Source organism: Agelaius phoeniceus, chromosome 12 (assembly GCF_051311805.1).
Source record: "Agelaius phoeniceus isolate bAgePho1 chromosome 12, bAgePho1.hap1, whole genome shotgun sequence".
NCBI lineage: Eukaryota > Metazoa > Chordata > Aves > Passeriformes > Icteridae > Agelaius > Agelaius phoeniceus.
In genome coordinates, this window is record NC_135276.1 from 21,475,930 (window position 1) to 21,498,714 (window position 22,785).

A 22,785-nucleotide genomic window follows, 5' to 3' on the forward strand; every position below is an offset into this window, starting at 1 on the left:
GAGGAGAAGAACTTGTAGCACAGGCAACAAAATCTGAATTACTTCTTCCATCTCCATTTGAGGTTACAGTGATGGCAGTGAAGGAGGTTTAGTTTCAACAGTGATCACAGTTGCTGTAATGTGGAATATTCTTTTCTCTTGTTTTTTATTTTAAAAAAATGAGAAAAAAACCCACCTTGTGATGCTAATGCACATTTAATTTCTATTCCTGAGGCTGCACACTTGCCATGATAAGCTCTGTTCAGTGTCATTGCTCTGAAAGCAAGTTTGATTTTGAGCCTGTTAAATGAAATATATTCAGTCTTCTATTTCAAAATGTACCTACTCTCTTAAAAATACCTCTGTGTATTTGTCATTGCACGCACTGTTAAATTGCAAACCATGAGCCACCTGTGCCCGTGCCCATTAATCTGTGTCTAAAGAAAGTAAAATAAAAGGAGTGCTCAAAGCTGGGGAAGGTGTGTCTATGCTCTCACCTTGTAAAGCAACACAGGCTAAGTTCAAATTACTGAATTCCTTATTTTCCAAAATGCAGCATGTTCATCTAAGAAATCTCTTTTGGTGTCAGATACGAATGTCACTGGCTTTGGAATAAAATGATGGACCCAAATGGGAGCCATGTAAAGCACTGTTTATTCATTGCAGTAATGTGGTGAATTCTTATTGGATTGACCCAGTTTATTTATTAGTTCAAAGGAAGATGAATTGGCTCAAGGCCTGCATACTCTGAGAAAACACAGATTTCACTGTTTCTTAGTATTTTCATAACTTATAATGTTACTATTTTTTCTAATTTATGCCTCCAAAAGTTTTTAAATCTGTGTATTTGACTGTTCCAATACAGCCAGTTTATTCAATTTGCTGTAATATTTATCATACTTTATGTATGGATAGTAATGGCATTAATTTGTTCTATAAGGCTAAAGAGAGGTTTTCTTGCCATTACTGTTGAATTTGGGTTTATTCCAAAATCTAATCTCACCATTGCACAGGGGCATCTCTGGTAAATGGAGGAGAGCGTAACCAATTTATAATGAACAATGTTTATTTACTTTTTAAAAGTGTAAAGCCCACATACATGTATTTATACATATAAGTGCTTTTTAACTTCTAGAAAAAGAAGGGAAGAGAAATTGTTTTGGAGAGCAATAATGATAATATTGCAATAATGACAATATTTCACAATGCTGCACCCTAAATAGCACTACCATCACCAGCTCTTTTAGCTTTGTGCCGAAAAGCATTTGGTTCAGTGATATATTTATTTTTTTCCCTAGGAAAGTGAGGGAAAAGTGCAGGTTTTGCATTCCTGGCCAGGAGATGCACTGAAGCCCCAGCTGAGCCCAGTGCTTGGTGTCTGCGGCCCCCGCAGAGCTGAGCCTGGAGTGTCCAAGGTTTCCTTACACTCCCAGGACTGGTGGGATTGTGTAAATGTGATATTAATCTGTTGGAGGAGGAGTCCTGCAGTCGAAGCCCTGCTGCCTGTTCCATGTGTGTAAAGATTCCATGGCTGAGTCCCTGTCCCTGCCTCGGGCTCTGCCCTGAACTCATTTCTGCCTTTCCAGCCCCAGCCCTGCAGCTCCTGTGCTCCAGGGGTCCCTGGCCACGCTTCTCTGGAGGTATCAATGATGGATGGAAACCAATCCTCTTTACCAAACAAACATCCCAAATAGCGACGGGCTGTCTCAACTCAAAGTGGCTGCAAATCAGCTCCTAAATATTGTCACTGAAATGAATTCCTAGATTTGATAGTTCTTGCCAATCCTATAAATGTTTTTGAAAGAAGCATTGAATTAATGCATGATATAGAAAGGAGAAATTTGCCTTTAAATTGGAATGCAAAGTGACTGAATTCTCCAATTTCAGCCACTGTATTTGCCAAAGAACAAGCTGGAAAATGGAACTGGTATCATTCAGCTGCTCCTGGTTCACTGGGAGGCTCAGGGAAGGCAGAGTAGTTTATTGATAAACTGTAATGACCTCTAAATTTGACAGTCTGGAGTGGTGTAAGTTTGCTTTTACATTCATTTAGCACAGGAAAGCTGTAGGAAGCAGTAATGGTTTAAAAACTCTTTATTATCAGTCATTGATACTCCCAGTAATTCCCAGTATAGGCAAGTTGGTTGAGTTTTACTGTTAATTAAATGTATGTATCATGACTGAACATGCTTCATTCTGTTACTTTTAAATATCTAAAACTGCATAGACTAGCCCAGCAGTCTCTAAATATTTTAATTGAGAGACTATTGTAATATTTTGGATTTTTAAAAAATCCCAAGCAGCAAAAAGGAAAATGTTGTGTTCCTCTTAGTAACAGAGATTACCTGTATGACAGCAGTAAGTAGCTGAACAAACATATTGTATTATTATGTATATATTTGATGTACAATTTGTTTCCAAAATTAGGTTATTTCAGTGCTTCTGGTTTATCAGGTGTGGGTGGCAGTGCAGAAATAGAGAAAACAGGGTCTCCCCACAGAAAGCTAAAATCTGACTATAAAATTCAGTTATTCCTCAGTGAGCTACAGCTGATTGAAATAAGTACAAATGTTTGAATGGCCCGCTTCCTCTGGGATATTCAACTTACGTATGCCATTGATTTGTCCATTAAAATTCTTCAGTGGTGTTCTCCAGAAATCTTCAGGGGTTTGGAGTAATAATTTTCATGTTTCTAAACCAAATTGAGCTCTGGGACCTCTGCAGAAGTTGTAGTCACAGTGTTGGAAATCTCCTGTTTAATGTGAATTTTTCAGAGGTCTGTCCCAAGTCTCTGTGGAAGGGACCAATTAAGTCTGAGAGAAATTGGTCCCAGTGACTGAAGAAGTCAAATTACAGAAATTCCCAGTCCTTGGACCAGCGTGTCTCCAACACTGATATTCATCCCTATTTTGAACCTTCAAAATCAACAGCTCGCTCATAGTGACTGATACCAGTTCCATTTTGCCTACCAACTCAGTTGATTTTATATTTTATTTCTCATTTATGATGGAATAATCAGCAGCTCTTTTTCTCATTTATTTTCTCATATTTTTATTCCAGGATTTGCCTCTGAAGCAGGGAGTGTCTGCATTAAAAATGACCTGTAGTTCTCTGCTTCATAGGTTAGAAACTTATTTTAATATTTTGTGGCTAAGCACAGTCCCATCTTTTTCAAAAACAAAAAATTAAAAATTTCCAACAATAAATTGTTTAATTGGCATTGAATGTGGATTATAAGCACTTTGCTTTGGGGCTATTTTAGACGAAATGGCTTCTACACCAATAATTAGTCCAGCTGAGGCAATGAAAGCTCTGTTTACTCGCAGCCATTTGTATGAATTAACGTTAAGTCATTAAAAAAAAAATTTGATTACAGTGGATCGTGCTAAGACTCATTTGGACATTTCCAAAGCATTGGCCAGGCTGTGTTGCTTTAAGCACTTCCATTCCAAAACTGAACCAAATTCCAAACATTTCTTGGGGGAAAGCAATCGGTTCCTAAATCACCTTGATCTCACTGGGACTGCTATAGCCAGCGCACGCCCCGCCACGGGTCCTGTATTTACTTGTGAATTGTACACCGCAGATGCTTCTTCAGCTCCCTCCTCTTCCTCCATGGGCGGTGCTTGCAGCTCCTTTACCACCTCTTCCAGCCCTACCATTTACTCTACCTCAGTCACCGACAGCAAGGCTATGCAAGTGGAGAGCTGCTCCGCGGCCGTGGGGGTAAGTAGCCGAGGGGTAAGTGAGCAGCAGCTTCCCGGTACCGCAGCCCCGCCGCCGGCGGCCACGCCGAAGCGCCACACTGTCCTCTACATCTCGCCACCTCCCGAGGACTTGCTGGACAACAGCCGGATGTCCTGCCAGGATGAGGGCTGTGGATTGGAGTCAGAGCAGAGCTGCAGTATGTGGATGGAGGATTCACCCTCCAACTTCAGTAACATGAGTACCAGTTCCTACAATGATAACACTGAGGTGCCACGTAAATCGCGCAAGCGCAACCCAAAGCAGAGGCCAGGGATCAAACGCCGAGATTGCGAAGAGTCCAACATGGATATCTTTGATGCCGACAGTGCCAAAGCGCCTCACTATGTCCTTTCTCAGCTCAGCACGGACAGCAAAAGCAACTCAAAAGCAGGAAATGGGTTGGTATCTGCTTTTTTTTTTTTAATTTTTTTTAAAGAAAAAACATTCTATCTCCATATGTAAACCCAAACTAATAAAAGCGCCCCCATGCCCTGGCAAATGTTCTGCTTAGGTTCTCACATAAACCCCTCCGTTCTCTGCTGTCCCTGTCATGTCCTAGCCCAGGATAAGTTCCTCCTGCCCCCAGAAATTGTGGCTGCACCTGGATCCCTGGGAATATCCAAGGCCAGGTTGGACAGTAGGGCTTGGAGCAACCTGGGATAGTGGAAGTTGTCCCTGCCCATGGCAGAAGGTGGAACTGGATCTCTTGAAGGTCCCTTTCAACACAAACCACTCCATGATTCTGTGATAAGTTCTCATTAGACTTGTTAATCTTTATTTAGAAGATAAAGCTAAACTCTCCTGCAGCAATTAAATGCAGCGCTGATGAGCTCATCTGTTCTTTAAGTGAAATTCCCTAAAGGCCACACAATTCCATTTATAAAATGGCAATGAAAATGTATTTAAAAAGAAAGGCAGAATGGAGTTGGTGCACCCTGAATGTGTTTTTGCAGGGTTTTATGTGAGGATTTCAGTCTGGACACTTCACCTGCTGCTCTATTTGTCAAATAGAGATAGGGATGGGAGTAGAAGCTAATGGTTAATGTCTCATTAGGATTTCTCATCATTTAAATTATCACTTGCTTTACTTTTTTATGAAATGTTAAGACAAAATGGTGAACCAGTTTTTGGTTTTTCCATGTGAATTCACTTCTGTATTTGATTTTTTCAGAAATAAATCTCTAATGCTGTTTCTCTCTGTGCTTCTGGGTCGTGTGCGTGTGTCTGCGTGGGCACGCCTGGGTGGTGGCCCCTCATCTCCCACTTCACACTGTTCACTAAATGCATTCCAGTAGCTGCTCAAAGAGGACAATTCCATCAGTTTGCAAGAGTGTGTTGATGCATTTCTTTTTTTATTTTATTTTTTAACTTGTTGCTTCTTTAGTACCTTTAAAGTGGTCAAATGGATAGATTTGGCTCTTTTATTTTGGGCTTTTTTGGGGGCAGGAGCGCATTTTGGTTTCACTTTTATGTCTGTGCTTGCAGTACGTTCTGACGTTCATCACAGCAACGATGAATATTAAAATTTGACTGATGGCAAAGATGATGAACTTCTCATATCCCAAAGGGAAAGAGCCTGGAGTCTGTGTTCCCAGGGTCAGTGCAGTTCCATACTTAAAATTTCACTGTGAAAAGCAGTTCTGAGAACATGTCCTGAGTGTGCTGCTGCTTTCTGGCCTCGGGGTTTTCACCAGCCAAAATCAATGGTCATAAAGTAAAATATTAGTACCTGGTAGACCTCAGGCAGCTTGGAATGAGGAAGGTGCCTCCCCCAGCTCCGAGGGACCGGGCTTGTCCTTACAGAAGGAAAAGCTTGATGGAAAGACAAGAGCTGTGCCACTGTAAGTGTGATCTCAGGGAGGTTTTGTAAACTCTGGCAGAATATGTGAGATCTTGGTCTGAAAACGGAACAAGATTTCCCCAAAACCACTGGGCTGACAGGGAAATCCGTGGGTTCTGTCAGCACAGAGGGGAAGAAGGTGGAATATTTTTCCTTATGTGTCTCAGGCCAAACTGAACTGCAGGAAAACTCCCAAGTAACAGAACCGTCCTTGGAAATAAACCTCTGGGATAAGAAGTGGCCAAGGTCTTAGAAAACTTAATTTTGCTGTTGGAATATGGAGACTTGGCCTTACAAATCTGGGTCACCGTAGTGACTGGAGTTTTTAAAGCTTCCCAGCCTGGTGGAGCTCGGCCAAGGGAGTTCATTTACTTTTGGCTTAAAGAAAAGAGCAAGGAAAACTGCTGTGCTCTGTGGTGAATGGAAATGGCATTTGCCCCTAAAGAGACAGTTGTTGTTAAAAGCCAGGAAGAGAAAGAATATATTCCTGTGGAAACTTGGAATTTGTGAAAGCCTTTTTAGCAGGGGATGAATGGGTGGTGATTCAGGGCAGAAACTCAGGTTTCCGTGGTCTCACTTTCACTTTCAGGTCTGCCCTGAGAACAGGACCAGGCCAAACTCCTCAGGAGATCTGTTGGAGCAGATTCATAGGATTTGCCACTTACATTTATTCCTTTTAAGAAATAGAAGTGCTAGACTCGAGGTTATTTTGTCTGGTAACTGTCAGATTAATACATGTGTGCATATGAAATGTACAGGTGTGAATACTTGCTGTATGAATAAACTGAATTAAAATGAATTCATTAGTTGAAAGGATGTATTAAGTGATTCATCCTGTATTTTGAGGAGAAAGACCACTGAGAAGTTCTGGTGAAGGGTTTAAATTGCCTCCAGCTTTGGCTAGTTGATTGAAAATAATGATTAAGTTTCTAGAGAAAAGACCAAAATAATTGTGAGGAGCATCTCTCTGCATAAATATGACAATGATAAAATACTAATATGCTGACAGTGAAGGTAGTTGGGATTCAAGGGTATAGTTGTGGAGAGGTCAGCATTAATGTCACTGCTGAAACATGGCACTGGGAGTGGTAAAGGGGAATTTCATTTTGATGGCCAGCTCTCTAACATTTTCCTTCAAAATTCACCTACATCCCAGTCTCCCCAGTGACTACACTGAGCAGAGTAATCAGGACTGCTTGGCAGGAAGATAGTTTTATTGTAAGATGGCATTAATGTTATTTTGCAGGGTTTTATGCTAGTTTTTATGTAGTTCCTGCCTCTGCTGGGTACTGGTTGAGGATGAGTATTCAAGGCAGCCAGGGCTGTGGCTGAGCTGTCCACAGTGAAGTGCTTGACCTTCATGGACAGAAAATGGGAATGGAAGTCATCCAAAGCACCAACTCTCTGTTTTAACTCTTTTTTTATGTGTAGTGAAAGGTTTTGGAAGGCTTAATGAAAATAAGAGTGTGACAAATGGGATGTGTTGCATTAGGCAAAGAGTGATGGTTTTAAACTAAAAGAGGGTTGATTTAGTGTAGGTCAAAGGAGGAAGTTTTTTACAAGGAGGGTGGGCAGGCCCTGGCACAGGTGCCCAAGGCCAGGCTGGATGGGGCTTGGAGCAGCCTGGGGCAGTGGAAGGTGTCCCTGCCATGGCAGGGGTGGCCCTGGATGATCTCTAAAGGTCTCTCCCAAGCCACCCTGTGCTGTGATTCCATGGCTTTAGGGCTGTGAGATGTGAGGGGCAAAGTGCCCGAGCTTTCCTGGGCAGGAAAAGGGGCAGGGCTGGGGTCAGGGGCTCCTGCTGTGTCCAGGGGCTGCTCTGTGCACAGCCAGAGCTCTAGGAAAGGGCTGCATCATGTTTGACATCTGGCAGGTGAGAAGGTCAGTGAGAGCCTCATGCAGTGGCAAAGCTCCCAGGGAACAATTCTGAAAAAAAAAGTTTTCACCTTTATTGAGAAGGAAAAAAATCCTGGATAAATTACTTCAATAACTTGCACGTTGAAATGGGATTTGTTTTTTAAGCAATCCACAGTTGTTATTTAAAACTGCTTTCTTCCCAGGCATTAGCTGTTAGAAACCATGTTTTGCTAGGAAGAAAGAATATGACATTTGCATGAATCATGGAGCCCTTTCCCTGCCTGCATCATGTATTGTGGCACATTCACATTTCCTAGTGGGAGAGGAGTTTCATGGTCCTCGGGTTCATTACCAAATCCTGGTCTGAGATCAGATCTAGGATCAAGGGTTATTTCCCATTGTGCTCTGAAGGGAACACAAAATGGCTCATGTGCTGCTAGGCTTGGGAGGGCTTCTTCATCCTGGTTTTAATTATGGAACTGAGAACAAGCCACTACATCTTATGGAACCCACCTGGAAAGAAAGGCCTTGTGCATACACTGATTTAACATTGGTGCAATTATGCCAGAGCTTTTACAATAACTAATTGGATTTTAGCATGAATTGGTCACTCTGTTTAGACAGCAGTCGGAGCTGGAGTTTGCATGGATGTACAAGTTGAGGTGGAGACAGGCATGAGGCTATTTTCCTGTTAAAGAAGTGTCATTTAACCTTAAATCCATCCAGTGTGTGTGTACGTGTGTGTTTGTCACAGCAGCAAAGCAGCTTGTTCAGGCTGTGTCATAGACTCTGAAAAAGCAGGTTATGAGCCGCCTTCTGTTCGTTAACATCGTTTAATGCTAATTGCTTTTCCCTTCCTTTATGTTTGCTCTCTGAAAAGCAGTTCCCATGTGCTCTGGATGGAGGAGGCAGGGAAGCACCATTCCTCTTCCTCCTGCAGGTCTCCTCTGGCAGAAAGAGAATTCCAAAGTTTGCTCCCTCCTACAAATCTTCCACCAGTTAATGCACACTCTTTGCCTTTTTAGCTTTTCTGTGATTTGGAGTGTTTTTATTGGGGAGCTGCTTCTCACATCTTCTTGATGGTGTGTTTTGACTTCTCAGAGCATCAGAGAACCAGAAGGGAGCTGGAGGGAAGAAGACCCCAATGTTGTGTGGTCAGTACCCGACCAAGAGCGAGGGGAAGGAGCTGAAGATCATGGTGCAGCCGGAGACCCAGCACAGGGCTCGGTACCTGACCGAGGGCAGCCGGGGCTCCGTCAAGGACCGCACGCAGCAGGGCTTTCCCACCGTCAAGGTAGGCTGGCACAGGGACTGCCTGCCTGGGGCTGGCCAGCTCCAGCTCACTGGGCCTGCGCTCTCTGCAGTGCTCAGGGAGCAGACGTGGCTGCAGGGGCTGCACAGGGGCTCTTCCTGCAGGTCACGAGTCTTACTGGCATCACGGAGTTACAGGAGGAGGGAAGCTGCATGTCAAGGCAGGGATTTAAAACCTGGGATGCACGTTCTGCCAGGCTGCAGTTCCATGGACTGTGTGAATGCAGAGACATTCCATACCTACAAAAGTGAGAGAGTGAAATGCTCTGGCTGTTTGATGGCTGGTGACAGTGGGACATCATTCAGTCCAGTGGTAGTAAAGACATAAAACCAGTTTTCAATTAAAAAAAAAAAATTGTAAAGGGGATGTTCTGGTTTTGTTGGGTTTTTTTTGGTTGGGATTATTTTTTTGATTGCTTGGTGTATTTTGCTCTTGTTGTTAATTCAGCAGTATCTGAGTTGCTGTGTACAGTGACTTTGAAGTGAGTCATGGAGATCTCACTGAGGTGTTTTACAGTCTGTACTGCTCAGTGTGTTTAGCGTGGTACAGGTGGAGGTAGTAGAAGTTGATGTGGATTAGAACTGGAGAATGGGGGCAAGGAATGAGGCAGCATTTATTTGCACACTTGACAGTTGCAGCCTGTTTACTCTATGGACTTTGATGCTTAAAATTCAGGTGCTGAAGGCGTCTTGCTCTGAGGAGAAACACAAGAAGGTTACAAGGAGCTCTTTGACATTTCTGCTCAAGAAGGAGTGAGGCTGAGCTCCAGGGACTGCACATGAATGCACAGAGTGGGAATTTCCAAGTCTTGTTTCTTTCCCTTGTAGCCTGGGGAAAGCAGTTGGAGAACTTGAGGGCTTGGGAAGGTTTCCTGATGGAGATGGTAGAGAGGCTTAGCAGGAGCAAGGCTGGGCTTGACTTAGGGTGGCAAACAGAAGAACTGATGTTAAATATCCTCCCACATGATGATGAGAGTCAGCACGCCAGCACCACACTGGCACCATGGCAAGTGGCACACTGGGCATACTGGGAGGAGTGTGGCCAGCAGGTAGAGTGAGTAGACAGATAGGTTTGTTATCATACAGATAAGGAGGGCAAAAGACATTTTAATATTTTTTCTTAGTTATGTCACTTTGAGAAAGCAGCAAAGCAGTTCTCAACCCAAACTAACTTACCAGGTTTACAGGGAGATGTTTGTTTGTGACACAGCCCTTAAAATTTGTGCTGACTGCTGCTGACAGAATACAGAAGTAGGCTTATCTTCAAAGTCCTGTTCAGCAGTGTTAGGAACACCAGCAGCCCTTCACTCAGTCCTCCTGAGTAATGCAGAACTCCAGCAAAGTTTCATAAGAAAAGAATCCATTCATATCGGCCTGTTGCCATGGGGATTTAGTGCTCATTTATGTGGATTTTCTTAATGGGCCTTTGTTCATCTGAATTTCCTTTTAACTCCTTTCCCAGTTACCCTCTAGCACCCATCAGTGAAAATTCTCTTTGGAAGAGTCTCGTGTTACTGAATTCCTGGAAGTTCCAGTTTGCTTTACCAGTAGGCACAGGAGTTCATACCCTGCAGATAAAACTCTGCCAGGGCTGCACAGACAAATGAGTCAGTGAATCTTCAGGAAATCTGAGCTAGTGGGAAAAAAATATGTTACAGACAAGGGAGTTTTTTGTTTAGTTAGTGAGGTTTCAAGGTGAGGGGGAGCAGTGTAAGGATGTTGGTGCTCAGCAGAGATCTGGCTTGGGAGTGGCTGTGGTGCGTGGCCCTGACACAGGCCGAGGAGGAGCAGCAGATTCAGTGGCCATGTAAATAAAACTCTGATCCTGATGACTTAGAACGTGAGTCTACACTCGGTATGCAACATCAAAATTGTATAACCAAGCCTTAATCGAGGGACTGGCTGTCGAGCCCTTTGTTGTGAGCTGTGCCCTTGGTTCCCATGTGGATGCCTGTGCTGGGTCACCTCCAGAGATCTTGGGGCTTTGCTCATCTCTGACAGTCACATTTGCTATTTGCTCCTCTTGGACATGAACACACAAAGATCTTACCAGTATTTCCAGTATTTGCTGGTTTATTTTTTTTTTCATTTATTCAAACTTGCTACAAACTTCATAACTGCATTTTTAAGTGTGTCAGGGGATAATCCCCCAAGAGATTCTGCAGAGGATTCTGCTCTCATTTGCGTCTCCTCACTACTGAACCTGGAGCTTCTTTCTGCAGGTGCTGCCTGGGCTTCCAGGCCTGGGACAAAAGACAACACTGTCACCCAGAAATCCTTGAGCAACGAATGTGTCTCAGTAGAAACACTAAAATACTCATTTTATCTCCTAGAATGCTCTGGCAAGGGATTTCCATCTCTGGCCTGCGAATTTGGCAACAATCTAATGTTTTTTACACTTGGAGTATTTTTCTTAACTATTTCCTAAAAAGAAGAATTTCCTTTGTAATGCAATGTCTACTTTTACTTCAGGACTTCTTTTACCTCAGAGTATTTTTAGTTCTGTGGCACCAGTGGGATCCCACTAATAAAAAAAACCCATTAAGAGGACACAAACCATTTCATGCCAGGGTGTTGATATTACAGAAATGAATGTAATTTTTGCTGACAAGTTCTGGGATAATTATGGATTGCACATGGGCTTGCAGGAGGATGTTAAAATGTCTGACCTGCTCTTATTTATGAAGCATTTCAGTGAATCCTGACATTGTTACCTTTTAAATAGGAGATGTCAGGTTACCATTTTTAATTTTTATTTTGATGTCTGAAGGAAAGCTGGGCTTATGCAGTTGGATGGTTGGACCATTCAATCACCCATTTCTCCCTCTGCTTCCCTTTCATCCAGTTCTGACTCCTTCAGGGGTTTTGCAACTATTGGACAATTCTAATCTGGTTTCCCGAGGATTTCAAAATGTGTCTGGCATGAAGGTGGGGTCCTGGAATGCGCATATTGAGCAGCAAAACCTCTTCACCTCTGGAATCAGCCCCAGGAAATGTTCTCTTTCTTGGCTGGCTGGTGGATGTAGATGCTGGGAGGGAAGGGGGAATAGTCACAGTTGGGGTGAGAACGGGAGGTTGTAAGAGCCGCGAGAGTCGCAGCTGGGATAATTCTGTCTGAAGGTAGACAGGATTGAGGCTGCTTTAGAAGCCAGCAATTAATGATAACAATTAAAGCAGTGGTTCCTGTGCTAATTGCCCACCTGGGTGTTGCAGCTGGAAGGCCACAACGAGCCCGTGGTGCTGCAGGTGTTCGTGGGCAACGACTCGGGGCGCGTGAAGCCGCATGGGTTCTACCAGGCCTGCCGGGTGACGGGCAGGAACACCACGCCCTGCAAGGAGGTGGACATCGAGGGCACCACTGTCATCGAGGTGGGGCTGGACCCGAGCAACAACATGACACTGGCGTGAGTAGCTCTTGCAGGAATATTTCCCTTTATTAGCTTGGGTTTGGGAACTGATTTTCTCTGTTGGATGGGTTACGGTTCAAGTCTGAGCATCTCGGCGCTCTCCTCCCTCTGCTCCTCGGCTCTTGCTTGTAATTCAGTGTACTCACAGGAGATAGCAGGTGATCCCTGTGCTTTTGGGACACAGAACCCAAAATCCTGGGTACATTGCAGTATTCTTTTTAACACATCAGGCTGTGTTTGCTTCTGCTGTTCTTGGTTTTTTGGCTGTTTTTTGCTTTAAATCATTTTGCATGGAGCCTGTCTGAAAGCCACCACTGCATCACTCACCTGGCCCTGTACATCTCCCCTAGGACCACACTTAAGGGAGGACTTATCTGTCACTTCCAAGTCCCACTGAACATAAATAATATGACTACAGTAAGTTTTCTTCTACTCCTGCTTTCTTTAAGTGAATGCAGAATATTTTGAAGCAATAATCCTGCAAACACAGATCTCGCCTGGGGATGGAAGAATGAAGAGCTGTGATTCTAAATTGAATGCTTACCAGAATTATATTGCACTTTCTGTTTTATTCATGCTTTCATATGCTTTTCTGCTATGATTCACCATCCAAATTAGGCAGGGTTGAATGAAAACTTGAAAAAGGTCATAGATTTCATGTAAATAAAAAGAAATCTAATAACGTTTCCATAATTACCTCAAGGCTTTTGACTTTGGCTTATGAAACTACTTGAGAGACTGGTAAAGCTGCTGAACTTACTAAACTATGAAATTCTGCTGTGTTTTGTGTTGTTAGGGTGGATTGTGTGGGAATCCTGAAGCTGAGGAATGCTGATGTGGAAGCCAGGATAGGGATTGCAGGCTCCAAGAAGAAAAGCACCCGCGCTCGGCTCGTCTTTCGCGTCAACATCACGCGCAAGGACGGCTCCACCCTGACCCTGCAGACGCCTTCCTCCCCAATTCTGTGCAGTGAGTGTCAGACCACGGGGCTGAGAGTAGGGGGGTCTGGGTTTCTGTGTGATCTCAGCATGGAAAGGGTGGTCAGGCACTGGCAGGGGCTGCCCAGGGAGGTCTGGAGTCCCCAGCCCTGCAGGTGCCCAAGGAAGGGCTGGATGTGGCACTCAGTGCTCTGGGCTGGGATCAGGCACAGCTTGGACTGGATGGTCTCTAACCTAAATGATGCTGTGATTCTGTGAAAATACCTTGGGGACTAAAAAACCAACCTTGTGTTAATCTGTGATAATCTCAGAATTGCTGTAACTGAAATCAAGTTGATTGATTTTTATTTCTGGTGGGGTAATAGTTAAAATTATTGTTCAGTATTGAAAAATAGTGATACAATTCCTGATCTTCAGTTCAATGAATTTTTGCCTCCTAAAATTTCTCTGTTTTTGTCATGGTTGCTTTGAAAAACGACAGTTAGTACTTTGAGTTACTTCTGTATTGTCACATTCATGCCTCAGCTTTCAGTGCTAGACAGGACTTGCAGTAAGTCAGCAAGCCTGGCTCTCCCAGCTGTGGTCCTTGCGTGGGCCAGAGGCTGAATCTGTTCTGGTTCAGTGCAAGAACAAAACTTTTTATAGCTCTTTATTAAACTGCTCTGTTTAGCACGAGCACAGATGGCTGCCTTGGCTGGGGAGGTTGCACTGACCAACAGGGAAAAGGGGATTGTGGAATCATGGAATGGTTTGGGCTGGAAGGGACCTTAAAGCTCATCTTGTTCCACCTCTTATCTTAATGAATGAGATGGAGAGCTTTGTCTTTGCATGGAGAGAGTAGAGAAGCTCCTGGGCACTCGTACTGTGCTCTTTCCATGGTATAAAAAGGATTTTTTGGGGTTATTTTTTAGAAGTAGTCGTCTTCACGTCTCCATTCCAATCAGTAGACTGTGGTGGTATTTCACAGTAATGGAGTTGCTGATACTAATTTTCAGATTTAAGATAAAACCATTTTCTATGAAATCTCAAAACCATTCCTGTATCTCTTTTGTTTGTAACTTTCTGCTTAAAGATAAAATTATTTTACCCATAGAAGAAGAGGGAGTGAAAATCACCTGATGTTTTCTTTAACAGTCCAAAACTTGCTATTGTGAGTGGAAGCTGAGAGTCTGAGATGAAGCATTTAGAGACTGATTTTAAAATAGGCTGTTGAGCTAAAAAAAGCTGCATTTGATGCAAAGAGTAAATTGGTTTGGTTTTTGGCAGGCTGGGGTTTGGTCACTTGCTAAGAAAATATTCCCAATTGTGTAAGTTGCTAAGAGATTGCCCAGGAATTCTACAGTGTCTCCACTGCTGGAAGTCTGAGATCACAGAGACAAAATACTCTGGTCAGACTTGTGTCTTTGGGGAATATGTGAATAAACTGATCATGGTGTGAAGGTTGGGAGGGGAATTCCTGAGGCTCCTTCCAGGACTCTGTGCTTCTGTCTTAACTTACGCCAGAGCTACAGGAACTTGCAGTAGACCTTGGCCAAGCAAATAGTTCTGGCACATGGCTACTGGCTGATCAAAATGGCATGAAATGTGTTGTTTATTGAATATAAATCATCTCCTCAGGCACATTACACTGGGTTAGTTTGCTGCATAAACCTTACTACAGGTATGTAATGTACCTGCACAACAAGGTTTGCATTTACACTCATCAGAGCCTGTTCATACTGTGTTTTATAATGTTCCTGAAACCTTTGAGAAGGCATTAAGGAGCTGCAGGCTCTTTATTTGAGGGCTGTGTTTTAAATAGGCTTTGTTAACTTGTTAGCAAACCTAAATCCAGTTACTCTTTTCATGTGCCTTGAGCATATTCAGTCATTGCGTAACGGTTGCCTGGGAACCTGCAGCCACAGTTGTAGAAAAATCCTTTCTGAAAGGTCATTAAATAATTTGGAGTGGTACAGGATGTATGTTCTGCTGTGTAGTAAGCCCAGAGAATATTGTTATTAAACACTCAAAGTGGGCCAGGCAAGTGCAGAAACACGAGTCTGGGTGTGTGCCCTGGGAAGATGTGTAAGGAGAAAAGGTGCTTGAGGAACCTTTGTTAGAAACCAGAATTATTTTATATTGAATGTGTCAAAACACATTATTTTAAAATGTATCTATGTTTAAATTGTCTGCTCATTTACTCATTTAGCACATTTGCATTTAGCTCATTTGTATTTAGCACATGTGGTGTGTTAAAACTATTTGGTTTAAGGTTTAAAAAGAGTAGGAATGGTTTGCAGCAGTAGCAGTTTATGATAAGAATGGTATAAATCATCACCTGGACCTCTGGCACAGGGGCATCCAGGCATGTGTATCTGTAAAATCACATCCCCTTGGCTTGTTTATTTGCTTCAAATTGCTAAAATTTCCAACTCCAGAGATGTGAGTCTTGCAAGGATTTTTTGGGGACCTTGAAGCTCATCCCATTCCACCCCTGCCAGGGGACACCAGGTTGCTCCAAGCCCTGGGTTAGTTCTTGCACCAGACAGAAAACTGTGTCATGTAAAAGAAACTGTGCAAAGCCCCCCAGGTAAAAGGGGAATCACTCCTTCTGCTCTTTTGCAGAGCAGAACAAGTGATTATTGTGATTTCTGTGAGCTCATTACATTTGGTGAGGAAATAATAGAAATGGTTATGTTCTGAAGAGTTTGTAATGAAATGCATGATAAAGAAAGAAGCTCAGGAGTTTTAGTTTTTCGTTCATAACCCTGTTAAGTAAAAGTGGTTTGGTTTGGATGTTGATGTTTTCTTGATTCCAGACTCTGTGTTTTCCCTTGCAGCTCAGCCAGCAGGAGTCCCAGAGATCCTAAAGAAAAGTCTCCACAGCTGTTCAGTGAAGGGTGAAGAGGAAGTTTTTCTGATTGGCAAGAACTTCCTAAAGGGAACAAAAGTGATTTTCCAAGAGAATGTTTCCGGTTAGTGTGAAAGCAGGGCTGGCTTGGGGTGCTGAGCAGAGCCCGGGGTCGGGACGCGCTGCTGGGTACAGCTCAGTCAGGGAGAGCAAACTGGGGAGCAGAGTAAAGGCACTGAAACCAATTGCTCTGTGGATGTGCACTAACCTAGGCTTTTTAATTTTCATTTAGATGAGAATTCTTGGAAGGCAGAAGCTGAAATTGACATGGAATTATTTCATCAGGTATTATTTTACTGTATTACTTTTATTATTACTACTCTTACCACTACTACTACTACTATTATTATTACTACTATTATCATTATATTTTTAATTTAAAAAATACACAGACTGTTTCAAGAAAAAATTAATCAAGCCTTTCCCTCCTTCTGTGCATTTTTAGAAATAATATTAATTTTTTTTCACATAAGGTCTGTTGTGAGTCTGGTGGAATATAATTTGGGGTTTACACCAATGAAATTGTTCAGTGTCTAACTGAGAGCTTGGATCCCACAGTGGGTTTGCTGGGCAGGTCTTTACCCTTACGTGCAATGGAATTAAAAGGCCTAATTTGGTTTTCCCAGCAGTTTTCCATGGAAGGAGATCGTGTGTACAGCATAGTCTTTATAACTGGCTGAATTTTTGTTCCACTTTGAAATGTTTTACAGAATATTTATTCTTTTTGACACAAATAAATGTCCTCTTTAGCTGCAAATGGTGTCAGGAAAGTGCCATCAAGGGCAGTATCTCACATGTGCATTGCCCCCAGTGCCCTGGGCTTTCATTTATGGTGGTTTATCAGCCTGTCTCTGTCTTTTGATGTAAGTAAGGAGAATTAAGATCAGTAGTAAGAAAATGTGATCCTTTTGCCTTGCAGAATCACCTTATTGTGAAGGTGCCACCATATCATGACCAGCAGATCACCTCAGCTGTCTCAGTGGGAATTTACGTGGTGACCAACGCTGGCCGATCTCACGACGTGCAGCCCTTCACCTACACTCCAGAGCCAGGTGTGTGGGGTGCCCTGGGGGAGCAGGGGCCTTTTCACCTGCCCAGCAATGTGCATCTTCCCAAGCCCCTCTTGCTGGCCAGTGGTGCTCTGTCAATAATAAAATCTAAACACTCTGCTTTTCTCATTTATGTGCCAAATACCTCAAATTCCAGCTGTCTTGTGACAGCTCTTCTTATATAGCAGCATCCATTTCCAGTTTAAGGATCAAAATGAAGCTGAGCAAGACAAAAAAATCAGCATATCCCATACAATGCACCAAATAACCAAGAAATCCCAGCAGGCTTTATCCTGAGGAAATCTGCAATTTGCCCACTTCATGTATTTTAGTTTATTTATTTATCTGTATCACAATAGACAGTGCAAAGGTTTGTGTGGGTTTCAAAGAACCTGAATTTCTTTAAGCTATAAGGAATTGTTTTGGTTTGCTTTGTGTTTTTTTGGCTTGTTTGCTGATTTAACGTAAGGAAGTTCTCAATGTGTTTTGTCTCGGCAGCTGGGACTCTGAATGTTAATGTGAAGAAGGAAATCTCCAGCCCAGCCCAACATTGTTCTTTTGAAGAGGCTATAAAAGGTACTAAATTGATTCTTATCAGTGTTCTTAATAATTTAACTATGAATTCCTACCCAAATTTGGTGATATGAATCAGACATCCTGTGATAAGTCTGTGCTTATAAAATCTGGCCCTATTCTTACAGGGAGGTTTGTTTTCTGACTCTGAAACTTTTACTTTATAACAATATTCCTATCAGTATATTTTAGTACAAGCTAATATAGAACAAAAAAAGGCAAAAAATAAGACTAATTTGTAAAAAAATTTTCATGCATCAGGCTCTGCAGTCTAATCTTTATTTAGATGTTTGCAAGTGAAGAGTAAAAAAAGAGCCAAGAATTGCAGTTAATACAAAGAATTAGAAACTCTGTAGTGTTAATTTAAGCAAATATATAAACTAATATACAGGGTAAGCCTGACATCCATCTAATTTAGTGTGGAGCTTAACTGAGGGAAGATCCCAGCTGCTCCAGGAGAACAGCTGCTGCTCCTTGGAACACAATGTGCTGTTGCTGTTCCTTCGTGTCCTCAGTTAATTTATGCAATAAATATGAATTTACACTCTCATGGGGGTTTCCGTGTCAGCTCCTCTTTGATGCTTCATTCCTGTACCTGTTCTGCTCCAGGCTGACTCTGAACCAGAGGTCAGAGAATTTTATTTGCTGTATGTACTTGGTGTGTTCTGTCCTTCCTCACTCTGTACACATGTGCAGAAATTTTACTGCTACCCTACTGTAAGGTTTAAATTTGCTTAGGGTGTGGAGATCTGTTGCTTTACGTTGAAGAGTAGTTCTGTAATTTACTTAAAGGGAGTTATGGAGTGGTTTTACCATTGCCCCTCTTGTTGTGGTTTTGTTTGTGGCTGCAGCAGTGAAGGCCACGGGCTGTAACCTGGAGAAGGTGAACATTCTTCCTAGTGCCTTGATAACTCCACTCATGCCAAGCAGTATGATCAAGAACGAAGATGTGGCTCCAATGGAAGTAAGTGCACAAAACTGCTCTCCCCCCCTGTTCCAGGTGGGGTTTGGGGGGGCTGAGCACAGCAGCTTTCAGACTCTGTGTTACATCTGCTCCTTGGTCCGTGCTTTAGCAGTGGAGAAGAGTAATAGACAGGGAAAAGTGCCATGTGCAGGATCAGTCTGGGCAAAACACAGTTACAGAGCATGTGTAAAACAGACAACTGCCTTTAATAACTTACCTGCTTCCTGCCCCCAGACAGATTGATGGGTTAGTGACCCTGTGATGGGGATTTCTGTCCTGTGACACAGAGCAAGTAAATTACTGTAAGAATGTTCTTTTAATCAGTTCTTAGCATTGCTTTCATTAAAGTGTGCCGTGATTCCATCCTTGAAGTAGCATTTCCACTGCTGATCATTTGTTTGCTGGTTTGGGTGTGTCTGGGTTTCACATCTCACATCTCCCTCTGATCTTCCCTGGACATGGGGGAGTTTTGGAAATTGTATCTGCATAACCCCAGTAAGTTTATAAATTACCAAATGTCTTGCTCTTTTCAGGCTTCGAATGTGGTTGGACCAACTCAACCAACATTGGAAAACAGCATGTCTGGCATATCAACTTCTGCTTCCCATTTACCTTCTGAAAGTGAAAACCAGCAGCAGATCCAGCCCAAGGTGTACAACGCAGAGACCCTGAGCACGATCCAAACGCAGGACATTTCCCAGCCCGGCAGCTTCTCGGCAGTGTCCACGCCGGGCCCGCTGCAGAACAGCGATGCCCTGCTGCAGCAGGCTGCCCAGTTCCAGGGCAGGGACTCGCAGCCCAGGGAGGTGCTGCAGTCGGATGGCACGGTGGTGGCCCTGTCCCAGCTGGCCGATGCCTCGCAGCAGCAGCAGCCGACGCTCTCGGAGCCGGCCCAGGCCCTGCAGCAGCAGATCTCCTCGAGCATCTTCTCGTCGGCCAGCGGCGTGAGTCAGCTCCAGAACACCATCCAGCAGCTCCAGGCCGGGAACTTCCCCACCAACACCGCCACGGGCAGCAGCAGGAATGTTGACTTGGTGCAGCAGGTTCTGGAAGCTCAGCAGCAGTTATCTTCCGTTCTGTTTTCGGGCTCAGACAGCAGCGAGGATGTCCAGGATCAGCTGAACGCAGATATCTTTCAGCAGGTCAGCCAGATACAGAGCAGCGTGAACCCCGGGATGTTTTCCTCCTCAGACACAGCTGTCCATTCCAGAGCAGAGAACCTTTTGCCCGGCCGAGCTGAGAGCGTGCACTCCCAGCCCGAGGGTGCCCTGTCCAGCCAGCAGCAGCAGCAGCAGCAGCAGCAGCAGGCCATGGAGACCTCGGCGGCCATGGTGATGGGCATGCAGCAGAACATGTGCCAGGCGGCCACGCAGATGCAGCCGGATCTGTTCTCCTCCAGCACGGCGGGGAACGGGGCCCTGCAGCAGTCCCCGGTGTACCAGCAGGCGTCCCACATGATGGGTGGCCTGTCCAGCAGCGAGGACATGCAGATGCAGTGCGAGCTGTTCTCCTCGTCCCCGGGCGTGTCCGGCGGCGAGGCGGCCGCCCCCGCGCAGCAGCCGGTGTCCAACAGTGGTGCTGCCATGTTCCAGCCCAGCAGCTCTGCAGAGGGGGAGGAGGCCTCGGGCCAGAGCAAACAGATGCAGAGCTCCGTGTTTCAGACCATGGTTCAGATGCAGCACAGTGGGGAAAGTCAGTCCCAGGTTAATCTTTTCTCATCTACCAAGACCATGATGAGTGTCCAGGCCAGCGGGACTCAGCAGCAGGGCGGGGCTCTGTTCCAGCAAGGTGGAGAAATGATGTCGATTCAGTCGGGAAGCTTCATCCAACAGTCTCCACACTCACAAGCTCAGCTTTTCCACTCTCAGAACCCTATTGGTGACACTCAGAATATATCCCAGGAAACGCAAGGATCCCTTTTTCATAGCTCAAATTCCATTGTCCACAACCAGACCAACACTAATTCCTCTGACCAACTGCAGCCCCCGATGTTCCACTCACAGAATGCCATGGGTGTCTTGCAGAGCTCCTCGGTGCCTCAAGACCAGCAGTCTGCCAACATGTTCCTTTCCCAGAGTTCCATGAGCAACCCTGCCACTCAGGAAGAGCAGATGTCATTCTTTACAAGCCCAAATCCCATTTCTCCTCTTCAGACAGCAACAAACACTGAACAACAGACTTCTTTCCAGCAGCAGACACAGATCTCTCATATCCAGAGCTCCATGCTTCCCCAGGAGCAGCCCCAGACTCAGCCAGCTCAGCAGGGTTTGTTTCAGTCCCAAGTGTCGTTGGGCTCCATCCAGTCCAGCTCCATCCCTCAGAACCAACAAGGAGCCATCTTCCAGCCTCAGCATTCGATTGTTGCTATCCAGAGCAGCCCTCCATCTCAGGAGCAGCAGCAGCAGCAGCAGCAGAACATGATGTTCAGCAATCAAAATGCAATGAGTACAATGGCCCCCCAAAAGCAGAACATGATTTTCAATCCAAACCAAAACCCAGTCACCAATCAGGAGCAACAAGGCCAGTCCATTTTTCATCCACAGTCCAACATGGCCTCGATGAATCAGGAACAGCAGCCCATGCAATTCCAGAATCAGACCACAGTGTCTTCTCTCCAGAATCCTGGCTCCAACCAGGCTGAAGCACAGCAGCCAACCATCTTCCATAACTCGCCCCAGATTCAGCTGGTCCAAGGGTCCCCAAGTTCTCAAGAGCAACAAGTCACCCTGTTCATCTCCTCAGCTTCCATGTCTGCCCTGCAGAACAGCATGAGCCAGCCGGAGCTGCAGCAGTCCCCCATGTACTCCTCCCAGAACAGCATGGCAGGAATGCCAGGAACTGCTTCTCCTCCCCAGCAGCAGGCTCCTCTGTTCCACAACACGGCGGGAGGTGCCATCAACCAGCTGCAGAATTCCCCTGCCTCGTCCCAGCAGACCTCGGGAATATTCCTGTTCGGCATCCAGAACAGTAAGTGACAGTGCCCCGTGCTGAGCTTGCCATGGGGAGAGCTGCCATAGAAACAGGGAATGCTTTGGGTGGGAAGGGACCTCAAAGCCCATTCCATCCCACCCCTGCCATGGCAGGGACACCTCCCACTGTCCCAGGCTGCTCCAAGCTCCAGGGTCCAGCCTGGCCTTGGGCACTGCCAGGGGCAGCCCCAGCTGCTCTGGGCACCTGTGCCAGGGCCTGCCCACCTCACAGGGAAGAATCTCTCACTAATATCTAATCTAGTGAACGATTGTGCTCTCCTAAGAGAGATTTCTCTTGCTGCTTTTGGTTTCCGCAGTATTGTTGCCTCTCTTCACATTGCTGAAGGAAAGCAAGGATTTTAGAAGCTGTAGAGCCCAGAGAAGTGTCTGTTAAAGTGTACTTAGCTGTACAAACCTGCACTTTTCCTTGTCTCCTCTCTGGACCCAGGCTCCATGACCGGTTCTGTGGGATGCAGAGCTTTTCTCTGTGTGCAGAGGTCTGTGTGTGCCTGTGAGCCCCAGCAGTGAGAGGTGTGGGAGTTGCTTACACCAGGTTGTAGCAGCTCTCCAGGGCGGGTGCACAGCTGGTGGTGGTGGGGGGCCCTGGCTTTGCAGTGGGAGCTCCTGGCCCGTGCCAGGGCACTGACGTGTCGCTGTGTCCCCAGACTGTGGGCAGCTGCTGCCCCCCGGGCCGGCGGCGCTGCCGGAGGAGCTGATGGCCATGGGGCAGCCCGGGCAGGCGCAGGGCGAGGCGCAGCCCCCCGTGCCCACCCTCCTGTCCCAGCCGCTGCCCGAGACGCCCCCGCTGCCCCCCGCCATGGCCACCAACCAGAACATGGAGAAGATCGACGATCTGCTCGTGTCCTTGCAGAACCAGGGCAACAACATGGCTGGCTCCTTTTAACGAGGCAAGCGGTGAGTTTGGGTCGCTGGGTTCTCTCCTGCCAAGCAGGGGCTTTGTTGGGTGCATTTACACTTTGCAGTGTGTGACCGTGCTTTAAGAGGTCAGCTAAAGCACCACTGAGGCTGAATTAAGACTGTAACACCAGAATGAAGTTATTAAAACCAGTCAGAGGTCAGAAGTTGTATGAAACAGCTGAGACTGTGTCTTGTTAATTTTTCCTACGTTTTGTCATCTGCTGTGAGAGTCGGGTACTTTGTTAGGGAGGAGAGTGGATCACTGGCAGCTTGGCAGGTCAGAACCTTATGAAACATGACTGTGGTTGAAAAACTTGAGACTTACTGAGTAAATGACACCTCA

At 45.1% G+C, this 22,785-nt stretch overlaps 1 protein-coding gene across 4 annotated transcripts in view; it reads left to right on the top strand.

The window, feature by feature from the left end:
- Positions 1–22,785, top strand: part of NFAT5 (nuclear factor of activated T cells 5) — a 54,546-nt gene that overhangs the window by 24,855 nt on the left and 6,906 nt on the right. Inside the window, exons 2-13 of one of the 4 annotated variants that reach the window (XM_077185043.1) lie at positions 3,040–3,101; positions 3,566–4,124; positions 8,525–8,717; positions 11,948–12,138; positions 12,938–13,110; positions 15,899–16,033; positions 16,202–16,254; positions 16,889–17,021; positions 17,517–17,594; positions 18,443–18,555; positions 19,089–21,522; positions 22,190–22,439. In XM_077185043.1, coding sequence (XP_077041158.1) covers positions 3,595–4,124; positions 8,525–8,717; positions 11,948–12,138; positions 12,938–13,110; positions 15,899–16,033; positions 16,202–16,254; positions 16,889–17,021; positions 17,517–17,594; positions 18,443–18,555; positions 19,089–21,522; positions 22,190–22,428 — 4,272 coding nt within the window. In that variant the 5' untranslated portion in view covers positions 3,040–3,101; positions 3,566–3,594 and the 3' untranslated portion in view covers positions 22,429–22,439. The other 3 variants (XM_054641030.2, XM_077185042.1, XM_077185044.1) reach the window with 3 other exon arrangements.